At 37.7% G+C, this 18652-nt stretch overlaps 1 protein-coding gene across 1 annotated transcript; it reads left to right on the forward strand.

Annotated features, from left to right (window-relative positions):
• Positions 1–1850: 1850 nt before the first annotated feature.
• LOC107603288 (probable ATP-dependent RNA helicase DDX10) lies at positions 1851–18373 on the forward strand. The gene is made up of 13 exons (XM_016296049.1): positions 1851–2047; positions 2410–2536; positions 3160–3322; positions 3531–3615; positions 4375–4476; positions 5957–6044; positions 6347–6435; positions 7224–7569; positions 10503–10622; positions 10696–10857; positions 14094–14150; positions 16997–17142; positions 18202–18373. Exons 1-13 carry the CDS (start codon positions 1851–1853, stop codon positions 18371–18373), a joined length of 1854 nt encoding a protein of 617 aa, XP_016151535.1.
• The last annotated feature ends 279 nt before the right edge of the window (positions 18374–18652 follow it).

Consider the following 18652-nt stretch of genomic DNA (forward strand, 5'->3'; position numbering starts at 1 on the left):
CATGTTATAATGAAGTGTCCAAGATACGGAAAGGAAAGACAGATACTGATTGATGTCCTCAAGGAAAATAAAGAAAAACTTAATTTGATGAACATTTTGGGCAATGAATCAGGGGATAAAAACTTTCGATTTTTAATGCGTTATTTAAAGGACACGGGATTATATAATAGAATTTAGTGAAGAGTACGGTCCTGATACTATTTCCGTGACACTCGTGGTCCTCCATAATCCACACTCCTAATCAGTAGCTGCGGTAATGCACCTAAAAGTTGTATGCCATCCGCCATTAAACACCAAGAAGAAGAAGAAGAAGAAGAAGAAGAAGAAGAAGAAGAAGAAGAAGAAGAAGAAGAAGAAGAAGAAGAAGAAGAAGAAGAAGAAGAAGAAGAAGAAGAAGAAGAAGAAGAAGAAGAAGAAGAAGAAGAAGAAGAAGAAGAAGAAGAAGAAGAAGAAGAAGAAGAAGAAGAAGAAGAAGAAGAAGAAGAAGAAGAAGAAGAAGAAGAAGGTCGTTAGATGGCGCTGATTCACTTACTCAGCAACGCTCACTGCCAGCAAAACATCTCGCGAAGTAAACATTCACGTGTTGTTACACTATAGCTAGTCAACGAAACAGAGTGCAAATGCGGGATAAAAAGGATAAAGAGAAGACCCAGATGTCCGATGACCCTGTGAAGAATTTTGACAAATGGAAAAGGAAATACAACAAAACAAAGAAACGAGTCAAACTAGTTCAAAAGACCACCAAGAAACGCGACTGGGAGGTGGAGAGAGAAAACATACAGAAGCTGGTGAATAAATACTCGGAGGTGAGATATCATGAGGCTGATATTGCAAAGCATTTCTGACTTCTCGTACAGTACTTGTTTCTAGGGATTGCCACGTGTTTACCCACCTGTTACGCAGCTGTTGTGGCATCTGGCTTGACAGATCAGTCTTTTGACATTTAAAAGCAATGTTTACAAGTACTAGTCCTGTGGATGTTGTGCTTGAAGTGTTGCTGATGGTTGTTTGTCAGCACAGGTCTTCACATAAACATGATACTGTTTTATTGGTGGTCAGTGTTTTTTAGTCCTGGGACAGAACAGGCCACGTAACAGACATAAAAGTTAACATGTCAAGGTTTTTTCAGCATGTCAAGTATTCAGACGTGTTGCACTGTTCAGCATCTTCTATTTTATGTGGTGTTGTTGTTGAGATTGATAATAGTCCTGATATCCTTCAGAAGACACCTAATCCATCTTAAAACATGCCACTGTGAAGGTTTTGACAGGAGTAACTGTTTTCCTAGATCAATCCCAAAGAGGCTGTGAAGTTCTCTGATTTTCCACTCTCAAAAAAGACTCTGAAAGGTGAGCAAACTTGATTATTTGCATGTTAATAAGTGTGTGGCAGCAGCAATATACAGTATCCTAAATAAATCAATAAATCCACTGCTCTCGTCTCCTCTGAGGCTGGGACTCTAAATATTGTTCTGTGCTCGTCTGTGCAGTCAAAGACAGAACAGCTAGCATGTTTTGCTCAAACTTTCGCCATGGCATTAGAACTGGTACACCGTTGTCGCTTGCGAAATCAAAATGACGGTGCCGTGGGTGGGAACTCTTTTAGATTAAGGGGTGGTAATATTATAATGAGATCCCTTTGCCACGTCACCAAGGGAGCGAAATCGGACGTGCTCGTTTTCTCAGAGGCTTGCAGAAAAAAGCTTACCAAAACAAAGTTACTGGGTTAATCTTTTTCACGTTTCCTTGGTTGGTAGATGCACCAGGGACCTGATTATAGCACTTAAAACCTGGAAAAGTCAGATGTTCATGATATGTCACCTTTAAATAACATGATATATTTTCTCTTCCATGGCAGTACTTGATGAAGCCGACAGAATTCTGGACATGGGTTTCGCCGACACGCTCAATGCCATTATTGAAAACCTTCCGAAAACACGGCAGACCCTTCTCTTCTCTGCCACTCAAACCAAGTCTGTCAAAGATCTGGCCAGACTGAGCCTGAAGAACCCAGAGTATGTGTGGGTCCATGAGCAGGCCAAGTTCAGGTAAGCTCATGGTTTTATAGTGATTTATGTTGAGCATCTGTGTTAGTCAGCCCGCTCTTAAAGAGATGAAAATTGTGTCATAATTTCCTGAACCTCATGTTGTTCCAAACTTGTAAGAATTTCTTTATTCTTCAGAACACACACACAAAAAAATTTAAGAATGTTGGTAACCAAACAGTTTGCGGTACCTACTGACTTCCCTAGTATTGAAAAAAAATTATGTGGAAGTCAATGGCTACCAGCAACTGTTTAGTTACCCACTTTCTTCCAAATATCTTCTTTTTTGGAGGGGTCAATACCTTTAATGTCTTTTTAACATCATGGATGGACACGAAGCTCTTAAACACTGATCTTCTCTGCAGTACACCAGCCACTCTGGAACAGAACTATATGGTGTGTGAGCTGCACCAGAAAGTCAACATGCTCTTCTCGTTTTTGAGGAGTCATCTTAAGAAGAAGATCATTGTCTTTTTTGCCTGCTGCAAAGAGGTAACAGCTCAAACCATTTCTGTAGTACATCTCCGTGTCTGTTTTCATAGAATGGAGTGGGTTTAAAAAGTCTGAAACCACTAGTAAAAATGATTAAACATATCTTGTACTACTGTTCAAAAGAATCTGTAAACCTTTCTTGAGTCTCTTATGCTCACCAAGGTTGCTTTTAGAAATTTATTTTGCATTTAGATCAAAAATACACTTGAAAACAGTAACATTTTGAAATATTATTTTCATTTGCCATAACATCTTTTTTTTACTTGAATATACTTTAAAATGTAATATACATGATTGCAAAGCTGAATTTGCAGCATTACTCCAGTCTTCAGTGTCACATGATCGTTTAGAAATCATTCTAATATGCTGATTTGCTGCTTAAGAAACATTTCTTATTATTATTATTATTATCAGTGTTGAAACCAGTTGTGCTGCTTAATTTTGAATGAATAGAAAGTTAAGAAGAACAAACATTTTTGTAACATTATAAATATATTCACTGTTTAATCAATTAAATGCATGCTTGCTGAACAAAAGTATTGATCAAAAAAACTTTTGAATGGTAGTGTGTTACTAGTAGTGTAATGAAGATGAAATGCATTGGTGTTGTTCTGTATGTGCAGGTTCAGTATCTGTTCCGGGTCTTCTGCCGGTTGCGTCCGGGTATCTCCGTACTTGCTTTGCATGGCAAACAGCAGCAGATGAAGAGGGTGGAGGTTTATAATGACTTTGTCCGCAAGACCTCAGCCGTCCTCTTTGCCACAGACATCGCTGCCAGAGGACTTGGTAATGGAAATTTATTCTGTGGAAAAATGCACATTTTAGCTTTGAATGACTGAAATAATTGCTGTCAATTTAATATTTGATTTGAGCACAAATCTCAGCAAATGTTTGTGAATATTTTTTTAATGAAGCAGCATGTCCTGTAAATAATTCAGTTTGATGGACAGCTGTAACTGAAACACATTTAATGGGTTTTTGTTTGTGGTCCTAGACTTCCCTGCAGTGAACTGGGTGCTGCAGTTTGACTGTCCTGAAGATGCAAACACATACATCCACAGAGTTGGCAGAACAGCCAGGTAACACTGATTAACTGTTTTAATCTGTATATTTAGTGACGGTTAATTTTTCATAAAGCATTGTAAAAAATCTTAACAGAAGAGTGTTTTATCTGAAACACTAGATGGCAGATTTGAACCGTTCCTCATCACTTCCATTTTTCTAATACATATGGAAACAATGTTGACATTGGAGTAAGCTCTTACATAAAATCATATTTAACCACTGTACAGATTTGTCTATTTACACTGGACACATGATGGATTAACAGCAGCTCAGCTATTTAGTTTTTCCATTTTTGGACTTGTTACAGTCTCACCTTGAGGGCACGTTTTAGGCACTGGATAGTTACAGAAACATGTCAAGTTTCTCAGCGCTTAGAGCGAGACAGCACACACCTGCCATCCACCCAGCTGCCAGCTTCACTCTCTTTTCTTGGTGCTACGCTTGTCTTTTCAGTGTGGAATCGATAATCTCAGTAACTCCCCTTCATAGATCACCACCCTCTGCAGAAAGCTCATGAGCTTTAACACGAACACTCACAGAGCTGAGCATTTAAAAAAAAGAGAAACGGTTGTGTGAGAGGCCTGTATTGCAGCAGACCACTTAGTGTGTCCTTAAAGGGACAGTTCACCAAAAAAGAAAAAATTCTGACCTCATGCACTCACTGTCATGCCATTCCAAACCCGATTGCTGATATTTTTATGTGGCACAGAAATGAGGAAATTGAGTGAAATATTCCTTTAACACACGCATTCTCTTTCTCTCTTTCTCTGCAGGTATAAGGAGGGAGGCGAAGCTCTCCTTGTCCTATTGGCCTCAGAGGAGAAGGGCATGATTGCACAGCTTCAAAAGAAGAAAGTTCCCATTAACAAAATCGAGTGAGTGCATCTCTCCTTTCCTCTGTGACTGCATGCAGTCAGTTTTGCAGTGAAAATAAGGAGCTAATGTGTAGTTTTGTCAGTGTTGTAGTGTGTGACGTGTTTAGCAGAGACTGTATGCATGGGCTTTGTGAATAATAGAGGAAGCCACATGCATGCTGAGAATGAAAGATGGCAGCTTAATGCATGTGATCATGTGAGATCATTATGATCTGTGATATCTGCTGTGAGAATGCAGCTGCAGTCACAGTCTCCACAGGCCTGATTTTATGTTTGCTGTTATTCAGTGTTACTGTATTCACAGAAATGTCCCAATTTAACCAGAATGCTCAGTTAATTTAGTTGCATTTGCAACTGCATTTACAAACATCAGTGCCTGACTGGAATGGGCAAAAATTCCGTTGTTTGTTTAATTTCAATTTCATTGAAATCCCTGTTGGTGTAACGGTCAGATGTCCCAATACTTTTGTGTTTATTTAGTGTATATTCCATAATTAGACACTTTTATTTAAAGCAAGTTATGTCACTATATGATCAGCAGCCGTTTTTGTAGACAGGTGTTTTTTTTTTTTTTTCAAAGCAGCATGCGATGATTTCAATTTAAAGTTCAATTAAACATTTTATATCATACAAAATATAATAATATAAAATAATGTGCTTCTGTGTTTTTTTTTAATAATTTATTTGTTTTATAACTAAGTATTTGTTTATTTATGTGTTTTATTATAAACCATTTCATTGTTAATAAAGTGTTTTTTGAGTTGTTAATAAACTTAAAATTAATTAAACCTCTATATTTTTAAATTTTCATCCAATCACAAATATGTTGGACTCTGTTTACACCTGCACTGACCGCTTGACAGATGTTAATACCAGGTGTAAATAAGGCCATTGACTTAAAGGGATAGTTCACCCAAAAATGAAAATTCTGTCATTAATTACTCATCCTCATGTTGTTCCAAACCCATAAGACCTCTGTTCATCTTCGGAACACAGATAAAAATATTTTTGAAGGAATCTGAGAGCTCTCTAACCGTCCCATATACAGCAAGGGCACTACCACGATCAAGGTCCAGAAACGTAGCAAGGACATCGTTAAAATAATCCATGTGACATCAGTGGTTCAACCATAATTTCAAGGAGCTATGAGAATACTTTTTGTGCAAAAAGAAAACAGAAAAATAGCTAAAAATAGCACCATTTTCACGTATGTGATACTCTCCAAAATGGCGCTATAGGGTGACGCGGAGGAGACAAATTGTTGAATAAAGTTATTTTTGTTTTCTTTTCGCACAAAGTATTCTCATAGCTTCATAAAATTACGGTTGAACCACTGATGTCTATAGGAGGGTCAGAGAGCTCTCAGAATTCATCAAAAATATCTTAATTTGTGTTCTGAAGACGAACGGAGTAATTAATGACAGAATTTCTATTTTTGGGTGAACTATGCCTTTAATCATTTGTTTTAATTCATTCACAGGGTGAACCCAGAGAAGTTGGTGTTCGTCCAGCAGAAGTTGGAGGCCTTCCTGGCACAGGAGAAGGAGCAGAAGGAACGAGCACAGAGGGTAAGGCCCGAGGAGACCTGAGTTCCTGTGCAGTCTGTCACACCTCGTCTCAAACACTAAAGCTTGATGCTATACTGTAGAGCAGAGCCATGCTTTTAGGATAATCTGATTGTCTGCCTCACGCTCAGGGCTGAGCTTTGTGAGGCTCATTATAGAGAGAAGAACAGCATGAAATGTAATCGGCCAAATTGCTGCCATGAACGCCTGCTAGTGCACTCTCACTAATGTGTTTATCAGGGATAAGTTTTCAGATTTTATCCTCCGTAATGCCTCTTCTCTTTTTCCCCTCCTCTCAACGGCAGTGTTTTGTGTCCTACCTCCGCTCCATCTATCTGATGAAGAACAAAGACGTCTTTGATGTTTTCCAGCTCAAACTCCCAGAATATGCCATGTGAGTGGATGCTATGAAGTAATGCCCAGCAGTCCTCTGTGTAAATGTGTTTGTGTGTGTGCCATGCGTGTCCACTTTGAACACACTCTTGAGGACTTCAAATGATGTGTCATTGTTATGCAATTAAATCATCCAAAAAGAAACCATCACCATCTGTTTTGAAAGCAGAGACTGTTTAATACAATTATTTTGTTCATAATTCATTATAGTCTAGTGGTTTGTGTCCATAATCTTGTCTCTATTTTTCCATACCCTGTCCAAAACTGTCTTTATTTATAAAAAGTGTCAAAAATGACCTGTCACTGTATGTTCAGAGGTCATATTTCTGATCATACTTGAACATTTTAAAGCAGCATGTACCTTTTAATTTATTTGTAAAAAATTGTTTTATTAATATGAAAAATATACAAATATTATATAAATGTTTTGTTCTAAAAGCTTTTTTTGCCCATCTGCAAATGTCTCTATTAATAAAAAGTGGTTAAAAGAACTGAAATAGTAAAAAATTGTCACTATATTCAGTAATCGTTTATAATCATATTTGAGCAGTTACTTTCTTTTAAAACAGCATATAACTGTTTTAATTTTTAAAAAACATTTGGCGTTTTATTAATGCACATTTGATATATTATAGAATATATACTCTATTATAAATGCTTTATTTTTTACAAAACATTTTATTTTTAAGACTTTATAAAAAGTGGCAAAAATAACTCAAATGGGATTTTTTTTAAATGCATTTGATTTGATGTTAAGCTGACATCTTTGTATGGTCTTGTCGCTGTCAGGTCACTGGGTTTGGCGGTGGCTCCGCGGGTCCGTTTCCTCAATAAGGCCCAGCAGCAGAAGAGTGGAGTGACGCAGGACAACAGCGGCGCTGCAGGACACCAGTCTGAAGATGAGCTGAAGAGTTTCAAAGCCCAACTCAAAGGAGAGCAGTCTCAGTCCTCACAGTCTGAGGAAGAAGAGGATGAGAATGATGAGGATGAGAATAAGGATGAGGAGACATTAAAGCCTGCAGCTCTGCTATGTGGCTTTAATGAAGAGGATGAGGATGACCAGAAAGATCAGGACCTACTGACTGTCAAGCGTAAAGATGTGTTCAATATCAGTGAAGAGAGCCAGGATGATGAGGTAAATAAACAACACGCATCTGGTGTAATTACAGTTATTGCACATTTCTGATGGGCTGTGCTTTGTGAACACATGAATTATTAGCAGTTAAGGGGTCCCATTTCAATTTACAGTGGTGTGAAAAAGTGTTGGCCCCCTTCCTGATTTCTTATTTTTTTGCATGTTTGTCACACTTTAATGTTTCAGATCATCAAACTAATTTAAATATTAGTCAAAGATAACACAAGTGAACACAACATGCAGTTTTTAAATGAAGGTTTTTATTATTAAAGGAAAACAAAATCCAAAACTACATGGCCCAGTAATATATGGTGGTGGTAGTGTGATGTCTGGGGCTGTTTTGCTGCTTCAGGACCTGGAAGACTTGCTGTGATGGAACCATGAACCATGAATTCTGCTGTTTACCAAAAAATCCTGAAGGAGAATGTCCGGCCATCTGTTCGTGACCTCAAGTTCAAGTGCACTTGGGTTCTGCAGCAGGACAATGATCCAAAACACACCAGCAAGTCCACCTCTGAATGGCTGAAGAAAAACAAAATGAAGACTTTGGAGTGGCCTAGTCAAAGTCCTGACCTGAATCCTATTGAGATGCTGTGGCATGACCTTAAAAAGGCAGTTCATGCTCGAAAACCCTCCAATGTGGCTGAATTACAACAATTCTGCATAGATGAGTGGACCAAAATTCCTCCACAGCGCTGTAACAGACTCATTGCAAGTTATCGCAAACGCTTGATTGCAGTTGTTGCTGCTAAGGGTGGCCCAACCAGTTATTAGGTTTAGGGGGCAAACACTTTTCACACAGGGCCATGTAGTTTTGGATTTAGTTTTCCCTTAATAATAAAAACCTTCATTTAAAAACTGCATGTTGTGTTCACTTGTGTTATCTTTTACTAATATTTAAATTAGTTTGATGATCTGAAACATTAAAGTGTGACAAATATGCAAAAAAATAAGAAATCAGGAAGGGGGCCAACACTTTTTCACACCACTGTAAATGGTTGCCTAAGGCAAATTCATGGCTGAATGTTTGATTTTATGCACCTGCTAGTAATAAGTGTGACAGAAATGGCTCAAACTATTAATTAGAGGAAAATGTCCATATACTTTTGGCTTTATAACCGAGTAATAGTCACATTTTGTCATGCAGAAACAGGACGTTCCTGAATGCATCATTTGCATCTATTTTAACATAACGCAGGAATTCAATTGAGAATACAGAATCACAAATTATCTAAAAAATGTTTGAATACAAATTACACACTTCAGCTTTATCCTTAACATGAAACATGGAAAATAGTGAATGCAGCTTATCTTTGTAACAGTGGGAAGATTGTGTCTGTGGTGCTTGAGAAATTGACATTTTTTTTCAGTCATCTTCCTCCTAACGTCTCGGCTGTTGTGACCCATTGCACTGTGATTCAGAAGAGCTTCTATTCGAGGTTCTGTGCACTTGGCGTTCAGAGCGCGTGGTTTTAATAGGCCTCTAGATATGAAAACATGCTAAATTATGTAACTTTCCTCTGAATATGCCTTTGAGACGCAGTTAACATGACTCCTGTGCAGACCTGGCAGGTTTATGAGAGACGCGGACCTGTGAGTCATGTCAGAATTGCCTGATATGTCTTGAGGCTCCACAATCAAATACTGCAGTACAGTCAGATATATATATTTTTAAATAATATTAAAATAATTTAAAAACTTTCCATACAGCTACTTTGCCAAAACAAGGGCTGTCAGTTGTATTAATTTAGCCCTATAATTTATTGTTATTATTAAAAATAGTTAATTATTAAACATTTGGTATTATTATTAGTATTTTAAAGAATAATGATTCTATTGACCGATTAAATTCAAATGTAAAGACATTTTAAAAAATGCTGTTCTTTATCAGTCACAGTTTTAACAAAACTAAGAAGCAGCAACTGTTTTCAACAGTAAGAAATGTTTCTTAAACACCAAAACAGCATATTAAAATGATTTCTAAAGGACCATGTGCCACTGAAGGCTGGAGTAATGGCTGCTAAATATTCACAGGAATAAATTAATCGTAAAGTATAGAAAACAACAATTATTTTAAATTTTAATATTTTACAATATATGAGTGTCACAGCAAAGGGTCTGAATACTTAGGACCATGTGATATTTCAGTTTTTCTTTTTTAATAAATCTGCAAAAATGTCAACAATTCTGTGTTTTTCTGTCAATATGGGGTGCTGTGTGTACATTGAGGAAAAAAAAATAACTTAAATGATTTTAGCAAATGGCTGCAATATAACAAAGAGTGAAAAATTTAAGGGGGTCTGAATACTTTCCTTACCCACTGTACATGCATATAAAGAATTAAATGATCAAAGCAACAACTCGATTTATAATTAAAATATGGTAATAAAACACAATATATAGAGAGTTCTAAAGACATTTGACATCTATTTAATTATTACATATCACAATAATAAAATGTCTTTGAATTATCATCTTTTGCTGGCTTTTCTCTGCAAATGTGGATATATTGATTAGTCAACACCTTGTAAATGATTTGATTTAGATTTTTATAGTCAATTAAGTCAACAATTTTTGTTAAAATTTGATGCACAAGGGCTAAAGGCTGTTACAACGACACACTTGCTCATCTGCACTTTAATAGTTGTATCTTTTTTCGAGTTTGCAGAGTGTTTAAGTGGAAAGTGGTTTTCCTCAAGATCTGAACCTTTTCACATCTCATCAGCAATCGACTTTAATGACTAGAGAGGAGAAAGTAATATTGTGGAGTGGTGTTGGGTGTCTCAATGTCCTGGTTGAATGACGGGATCAAATGAACTGCTTTCGGAGCTCCTTTATGAATTCGCTTTTTTTAATCTTGGCCCCAGGGAGGTAAAAATGACAGCTTTTATAATTACATCTGCTTGTGTAAAATACATTTTCTCTTTCTGTAGGGCACAGATGCTAAGGCCAAGAATCAGAAACAAAAGGAATCCAAATTCAAAGATGCAAAGAAAATACAGAAAAAGAACTTCAGGGTCAACACTAAGAAGATCTTCACTGAGGAGGGAGAGGTTTGTATGATCAGAAACACATTACTGAGAGTCATAAAAGGCAGTGTACATTAACTGTGATGTATGTGTGCAGGTGGTGCAGCAGTGGCCTCCATTGCAAAAGACCATGGTACTAGATGAAGAGGAGGAGGAAACGTCTGGCATTAACATGGAAGCAGCCAAAGAGCGGCTTCGCAAGGAAGACCAGGAGTTCGACAAGATCGAGTACCGTCGTAAAATCAAGGAGAAACATAGGGTGAGATAGACCATACCATCATATTTTCCATCCTCCTGGTTCATGCCAAGTTTATATAGATCCTCCTGGAGTCAAAAGGCTTCTTTGAATCACTTTATTTATTGTGTTCAGCTCCAGGTGTTTCAGATTAAAGTAATATTGAAGGAGCTGAGGGCAGTGGGCAATCGAAAAGACACTCTGGCCCTGTGGCTGGTGCTCTCGCAGGTTCAGGCAAATCGAAATAACAGATGCCTGAGCAGGCAGCGTGGCTTGAAGCTCCAGGCGTCAGTGCTGAGATTGGGCCTCCGTGAATTATTACTGTAGTTCTGAGACAAGCTATTGGACAAGCTTTTAAAGGATTGCTCTCCGGCAAAGTCACACCATTTGCATTGTTCCAGCAAAGAGTCTTTCTCGTTGAGAGTCAAGTATGGTGAAGTGCATCCCTAGTTTATGTCTGATGTAGTTCAGTTTATTTTTGTTTTTTTGAAATCGATCGCTGGGAGAGTGTAGCTCAGTGAGAAAGCACAGAAGTAATGGGATCTATTTCTATAACTGGACACAGAGCAGATGAGCGCCATGTTCTTTATGTCCTGTTTCAGTGGCCCTTTTTCATTCCAGTTAAACCTAGAGTTAGTTTTTATTCGATTTTTGGCTGTTTTCCACTTTTTTTTAACGATAGAGTACAGAAGGCAGGAACTGATTGGAAAAAGAGTTGAACTTGCAGCAATCATATGAGCACCATGGCTTAATATGTCTGCTAAACAGTAGATCAGGGTTTTCCAAACTCCAAAGTAAATCACAAAAATACAAATGAAATAAAAATGAATAATTAATAAAATCATAAAAATCTTAGAATAAAGACAGTCAAAATAAAATGCTTACTCACAAGATTAAATGATTTACGGACAAATAATTAATCATAAACATTTTAAATTAAAGTAAACCTTTTTAAAAATTAAAAACTCTAAAAATAATAAATATTTTATTTGTTTACCTGCATGTCATGTGACTATTAACCTACATCAGTAAATCATGAACATGGAAATGTGTTGTTAAAATATCTAAATAATCAATTCAAATCTCAGATGTACTTCAAGCAAATATTTTGTCATAAAGCTTTGACAGACAACAAAAGTTTGGTAGTTCCTGCACTAGGTCTTGGCTTGGTTTTTGCCAAACATTTAACCAGATGAGTCATCCATTGAAAAGCAAATATTAAAGTCAATGTAAAATAAGATGCAGGTATTTCATTGAATAATTTTTTTTTTTTTTACGTAATCTCTGAAACAACAATCCTGTTCTTCTGACATTACTTAGACTTTACATGTTATATGTAATGTTCCCCAATAGCCACACAGCTATTTAGCCCATGTTTTGGTAAACTCTCATTCTGGTCAGGCTCTATTTGTATGTAATGGCCACTTTTTTTCCAATCAATACAATCACCTTTTTTTTTTAATCTTATAAAAAAAACTATTTTGCTCAGAAATACATCAAATTGTGGAATTAAGTTGTGTTATAAACTAAATTCTCTTTGATTTTAATAAGCTGAAACTGAATATTTGGCCCTATTTTTTTATAAACAGAGAGGTTGTTGTCTATGTTAACCCAGCATAGTACATTTTAAATCTTTCATATCTCAGCCAAGCAAAAACTAAAATAAAACATGCTGGTGCCAGTCTCTCCTGCCAATTTCTTCTGTCAAGTACTGACATGCAGACTGGCATACAGTAAAAAAAAAATTCATTTTTTCTCTGAAAGTCACGAGGCAGAAGACATTGTCTGTGAACATTCCTGTGAAAAGCCTAACCATCCTAATCCATTTTGATTTAGTATTTTGTGCTGTCAGAGACTTTGAGAGGCAGCTACCCAGTAATCCATCAGATACGTGCTCATGTTCATTAATCAGACACGCTAGGCTCGCTGGTGCCTTTGTGTTTCATATTCTCTTATGGAGTCTTTATTACTCCAGCAAAACAACATCTGTAGCTGAACCCTAAGACTTACATCATGCATAGGGTTTTTTCTGTTCCTTTAAAACTGCTGATGGGTTTTGCTGTTTGCTGTCAAGTCAGCAACTCAAGATGTGTCAGTAAAGTTGAACTTTAAGGGTATGCTGAGTCCTTAGACCTCCTAAGCTATTAATATCAAACTTATGCATTATTTTAATAAGAATATAGTTTTATAGAGTACCACAGTGTTCTTGCTGATCTGTGGGAGGATAATAACCTATTTAGAGAGTTTTTAGATAGAAGAATGTTCCTGGCTTTCTCAAATATGCTCAGGTCAAACTCACACTTTTTTAAACTTTTTTTAAAAATTTATTAAAGAAATTAAGAAACTATTATAGTTAAAAAATGTCACATGAAACAAAATTAACACCAGAAGAAACGCCTGAAATACTTTTTAATAAGCAGTAGTGACGTCATTTGAAATTAAGTATTTCTATAAAAGAGATCTCCAATGAGATTTAAACATTAGTTTAAATGTTTGGTAGCACTTTATTATTACTAACATGCATATTACTAGCATATTGGATGTTTATTAGTACTTATAAAGCACATATTGACGCCTTATTCTGCATGACCATATTTTAGATCCCTTAGTCCTACCTAACATTAATAACTACCTTACTAACTATTAATAAGCAGCAAATTAGGAGTTTGTTCAGGGAAAACTCTTAGTTAATTGTGAATATTTGTTCTGTATTCTAAAGTGTTACCAAATGTTTTATGCAATATATTATGACATATTTAATGGCAACCCACCACTGTCACTGACTTAGATTTTGTGGCACTGATATTTGTGCAATGACGTATCCAAGTGAACCGGTGGATATGTTTCCACATTTAGCATCATTTGACATTGACGAAAGTAATGAAAAGCCAATGAAATGCACTTGACATTGGGTTTATTACACTCTCAGCGCTCTGATTTCTATTCAACCCTCAACCTTTTAATATTTCCCGTCTTCCAGACATCTGTGAGTCACTAATGTGTATAGTTGTGTCTGGTAGTCCAGTCGCCCCTTTATATTGGAAAATGACACAAGACAAACATCAAGTCCTGTTCGTTCTCTCTCTGAAAAAAATGCAGAGCACTGAAGTTAAATTGTGCTTTCTTTTCCCAGAGTCTGTGTAATCATTTCAACCCCTTGCTGTTTGACATGTTTATGAGATTGTGGAGTGACCAAATACAAGTACCTGAGCGCCTATTTATTAAGTTGTTTCTTTTTTTCTCTCTCTCGTTTTCAACAGGAGAAAAGACTGAAGGAGAAAGCAGCTCGGAGGGAAGCGAGCAAACAGCATAAAGAGGTACGTCAACCATAGCTCAAAGTCATCTTGAAAGCTGGATGTTAATGATGATAGCTGCCGGTATTGTATGTGAATTTAAAGCAACAGCACATTTAAAGCAAATTTGAGGATCTAAAAGGTCCATAAATGGTTTATGATTTGAAATGAGGAATTCCTGTCACAGGAAGTCAGAGGGGAAAGATGCCCCTCAGTTTCTGGCTTTTCCCTCCCACAGACAACGCATAATTCACAGGATGGCAGCTGTCATGTGTCCTGTCTCTCTCTGCCTGTCCTCGCTGGGGGATTGAGCTCTGCGCATCCATATGGAAATGCAGCTGCTGCTCTCCTCTCGTTTGTCATCTGATCAATGCAGCGGTCTGTCCAAGAACGCGTGACTATTCATCACCACCCTAACAATGAATCTCAGCACTCTTTTAGCATTCACTCATTCCTTCGACTTAACAGCCCGATTGGTGGTCGATCTGTCCGTCATTACACGTGGTCCAGATTAATTTAGAGAGCTATTGAATCGCCCTTTTGACAGCATATGCTGTAACAGATAGCAGTGCCGCTTCATTTCCTGTCAATTTCGCTTCTTTTGGGGCTCCTCCCGAGACGTTTGAGGAAATAGATGGACCCGACAGAGTCTTGTTGCTCAATCGGTGACAGTCATTACAGAGAAATTCGTTAATGTAACGCCATTCATTTACAAAAAAAACATACCTTAATTTCATTTGTAGAAGGTTGCCACAGTCACAGAAAATATGCCTTAAGCAGTTTTGCTGCCTAAACTTTTTGTGGAAATAGTGATACTTTTTTTTTTAGGATTATATGATGATTTAAAGGGGACATCAGATGCAAAATTCACTTTTACATTGTGTTTGAACATAAATGTGTGTTGGCAGTGTGTGTTACACAACCACACTATAATGATAAAAATCCACCCAGTGCCTTTTTTTTAATCACCTCTAATCATAAGCACTGTCTCAGATTAAGCTATTCACAGATTGGCAGAGTGACAACACCAAGGCCCTTCCCACGACTATTGACGGACACTGCCGTTTTAGCATAGACCTGCCCTGAACAGCCATTGTTTCAACGCCGGAGCTGAAGTAGACAAGAATGGCAAGCGATTGAGGTGTTTTGTTGTTGGATGTAATAATGAACATAGCAGTCGTCATTTACTCCCGACATCTGAGCTGCTGTAGACGCAGTGGATTATGTTTGTTTTTGAAGTGAATGTGCCCCCAATCTACCTAAATGCGTTTTGTTCACGCAAATCATTCGTGATTCAGCCTCAAATCCAGAAGTGAGTATAAGGTTATTGCAAATTGCCTTTTCTAATAGTGTGCTAGTTAGCACGAATGTAGCTAAAGTTACAATCTCAGAGAGCTGCTCGTCACCCCACTGAAGACAGGGCAAGCAGTAACTCATTAGCATTTAAAGGGACATGCACCGAAACGGGTCGCTGTGAACGGAGCTGTATTTGACAGGGTAAAAAGGGTGTTGTTTTACACTACCATTGAGAAATTTTAATCAAAGTATGTTATAGACTTTTCATGAAGACATAAAGAATCATACCAACTTGTGGAAAATGAGCATCTGATGTCCCCTTTAAAAAGTCCAAAATTTTTGATAATTTTAATATATTCTTGCAGAATAAAAGTATTAATTTTTTTTGTTTAAATACTGACCAGAAGCAATTGAATGGTAGAGTACTATTTATTGTCATTTTAGTGTATTAAATTTTTTTTCTAGTTTTGTTTTAAGTTCTTGCTTTATTCCAGAGTATTTTATACTGACCCCCGTTTATATCTGTTCTCGTTCTCTGGCGTTATTCAGCACACATAGACGTATCTGTTCAAAGCGCAGGTCTGTCAGCAGAATTCAAATAGGTCTTACAAAGCATGATTAGATTACAGCACCGACAGAAGCAATGCTGAATACAGAGTATCCTGTACCTAAAGAAACCCCATATCAGGTCCAAGCACAGATATACACGGTCCCCCTAACCAAATCTTTGACTGCAGAAAGCTGTTCTACACTGTAGATTATTCAGACCAAGTACCACCCACTTAGACATGAAGAATTCAACCTGTGAAGTGACCAAGCACAGTTTCTTTTATATGATTTTCATTTTGTTCCTTTATCTGTAATAGATTATACCACAATATTATCCTGGCACAGACAATTCAGCCTCTACCAATATGGGCGGTCTATTTAGATGTGCATATTACTGTAGATCTGTGAATTGAGATTTAGATTTATGGAGTTATGTGTAAGAAACAAAACCGTTTGACCACAGACATTTGTTTTTCTTTGTCTTAAACCAAAGAAGAAGAGGTCAGAACAGGGGGTCATGGTGCACACTATAGACCTTACCAAGATTAAGAACCTTGCTTGAGGGCACAGCTAGTCCGTCTGGAGGTGCAGCAGTCCAGTGGGAAAATAAATCTGGTTGTGACCAGCCCAAGGTCTGAGTTGTTAGGTTTTTGAAACTTTTAATGAACAAAGACAGGGCTGGAATCGATTCCTTTACCACTATCGCTGGAGGAAACGGACACACTTTAGTTGTAAATGATCAAAGACCTGACATATTCCGGGAGATGGTATCCATTGAACAGGATGTGAAGGACCTCTAATGGCCACAAGTGCATTTATAATACCTAGAGAGATCTATCCATTAGCTTTCTCAATGGCAGTTGCTCAGCTGGTGCAGGACCCCTTACACTACAAATTCAATGTTACAAGTTAATGGGGAAAGAAAATATTAATTGCGAAAGGTGCCATCGTAAAAGATATCAGATAATCAGTATTAACGATAAATAAGTACATTATGTAATTGAAGTTTTCTCTCTGTCACACAGGAGAAGAAGAAAGGTGATGATGACGACGATGATGATGAGGAGGAGGCGGTAGCGTATCTGTCAGGTGCCGATGAAGAATTTGACCCCAGCACACTTCCTGACCCCGACAAAGTGCGCAACTCTGAGTCCTCTGAGGAGGAAGAATGGTAAGAATGAAACTTTTGCGAACAACATTAATGACTTGAATCACTTTCAAAGGTCGTTTATCAATTTCATCTCTTAAAACCTCTGATTCATTTCAATGAAGACCGACTGAGTTTTTCATGAAAAGCTAGGAGTGTTAAAAAGGCACAGGACGTGGCCTAAAGGATAGTGATCCTCCTAAAATACAAAGTTTCTAATTATGCACACACAGCTTCAAATTGAATGCCTATATTTGAGCGTTGAACCAAATATCATATTTTCCCCTTATCAGTGCATTGCGAAGGTATGCAGGGCTTTGTGTTAGTGGAAAACCATTACACCAGTAAATCAAGCCAATCAGTCCGACACCACATCACGAGGCCGTAATTATTCTGAAATGAGGAATTGATTCTTCTGATACTTAATTACTGCCGCGGCTTTCTCAGCTCTCTCTGCTTGTATTGAGTTTGTAGCGTTCGATTAGGCTCAGGCATGCTGATCCAGTGTTCTTTTTGTACTGAGGTCCGCTGCAGAATTGCCTCTCGAAGGAGGTATCCTTCTACAGGGGAAAAAAGATTCATGATGATTCATTTTCCCCATGGCAGCATTAACCATAGATCTTTTAGTACGCGGTAGATAATCTATAAAATGCATAATTGCATCCAGATTTAAAGTAAGAGACAGGACCATACGTTATGCCTTTTTTTTTCACACTCTCACTCTCGCTTTTTGTCTTTCGTCCGATCTTCTCTTGTAAAACCCAGTTACGTCCTCTGTTCTCATTCGCCTTCGGTCTTTCCATCTGTCATCCCGTACCTTTATGTCTCTGTTTTTCTGTCATTCACTCATGTATGCGCATTAAGGACGCTCACTGACACATATAAACACTTGGGGTGTAGCAGTGCAGGTGATACGGCATAGACAGCAGCAGCGGCTCTGATTAATGACTTGGTGCGGTGTGTTTACTGCATGGCTACACTTACTGAATGCAGGAGAGGCTCCGGTGCTGTAAATCTGATAAATCTCTTTTTCTTCCTCTTCCTTTGGCTCGCTCGCCCATTTTCTCTTCCGTTATATGGAAGGCTGGTGTTCGGGACTGGAGCCAGAGGCTTCACTAACCATGAGCTCTTTCCTGTTGCGGTACCGGTCTTCCTGCTTTGCTGTCTTGACAGATACCTCCCTCCCATAAATCTAATTGGATCTTATTGGCCCTGCCTCACCTCTGCCCCTGCCAGCGCTTTGTGTCAAGAATAGCAAGATGCTGTACAAATCTTTGGAAATATTCAAGAGTGCATATAATCCTTTATAATAAAGCGAGAGTGCAGTTACAGTAAAATGAATGAGTGGTCCATTTGTAGAGGTTCATGATAAGTTTTTTGAATGATGAATCTGTTCAGTGAATCAGTCGATCCGGTCATAAACATTTCTAAATTATTCATTTATGACTCTCTTCTCAATGATTCTGTCTTAAGTTTAACTAACTGACTCATTGGTCCCGTCGCAGCAGTTAACGGATCATATCGGGAATCCTGA

The sequence above is a fragment of the Sinocyclocheilus grahami genome, unplaced genomic scaffold (genome assembly GCF_001515645.1).
Source record: "Sinocyclocheilus grahami isolate Dianchi unplaced genomic scaffold, SAMN03320097.WGS_v1.1 scaffold344.1, whole genome shotgun sequence".
Lineage (NCBI taxonomy): Eukaryota > Metazoa > Chordata > Actinopteri > Cypriniformes > Cyprinidae > Sinocyclocheilus > Sinocyclocheilus grahami.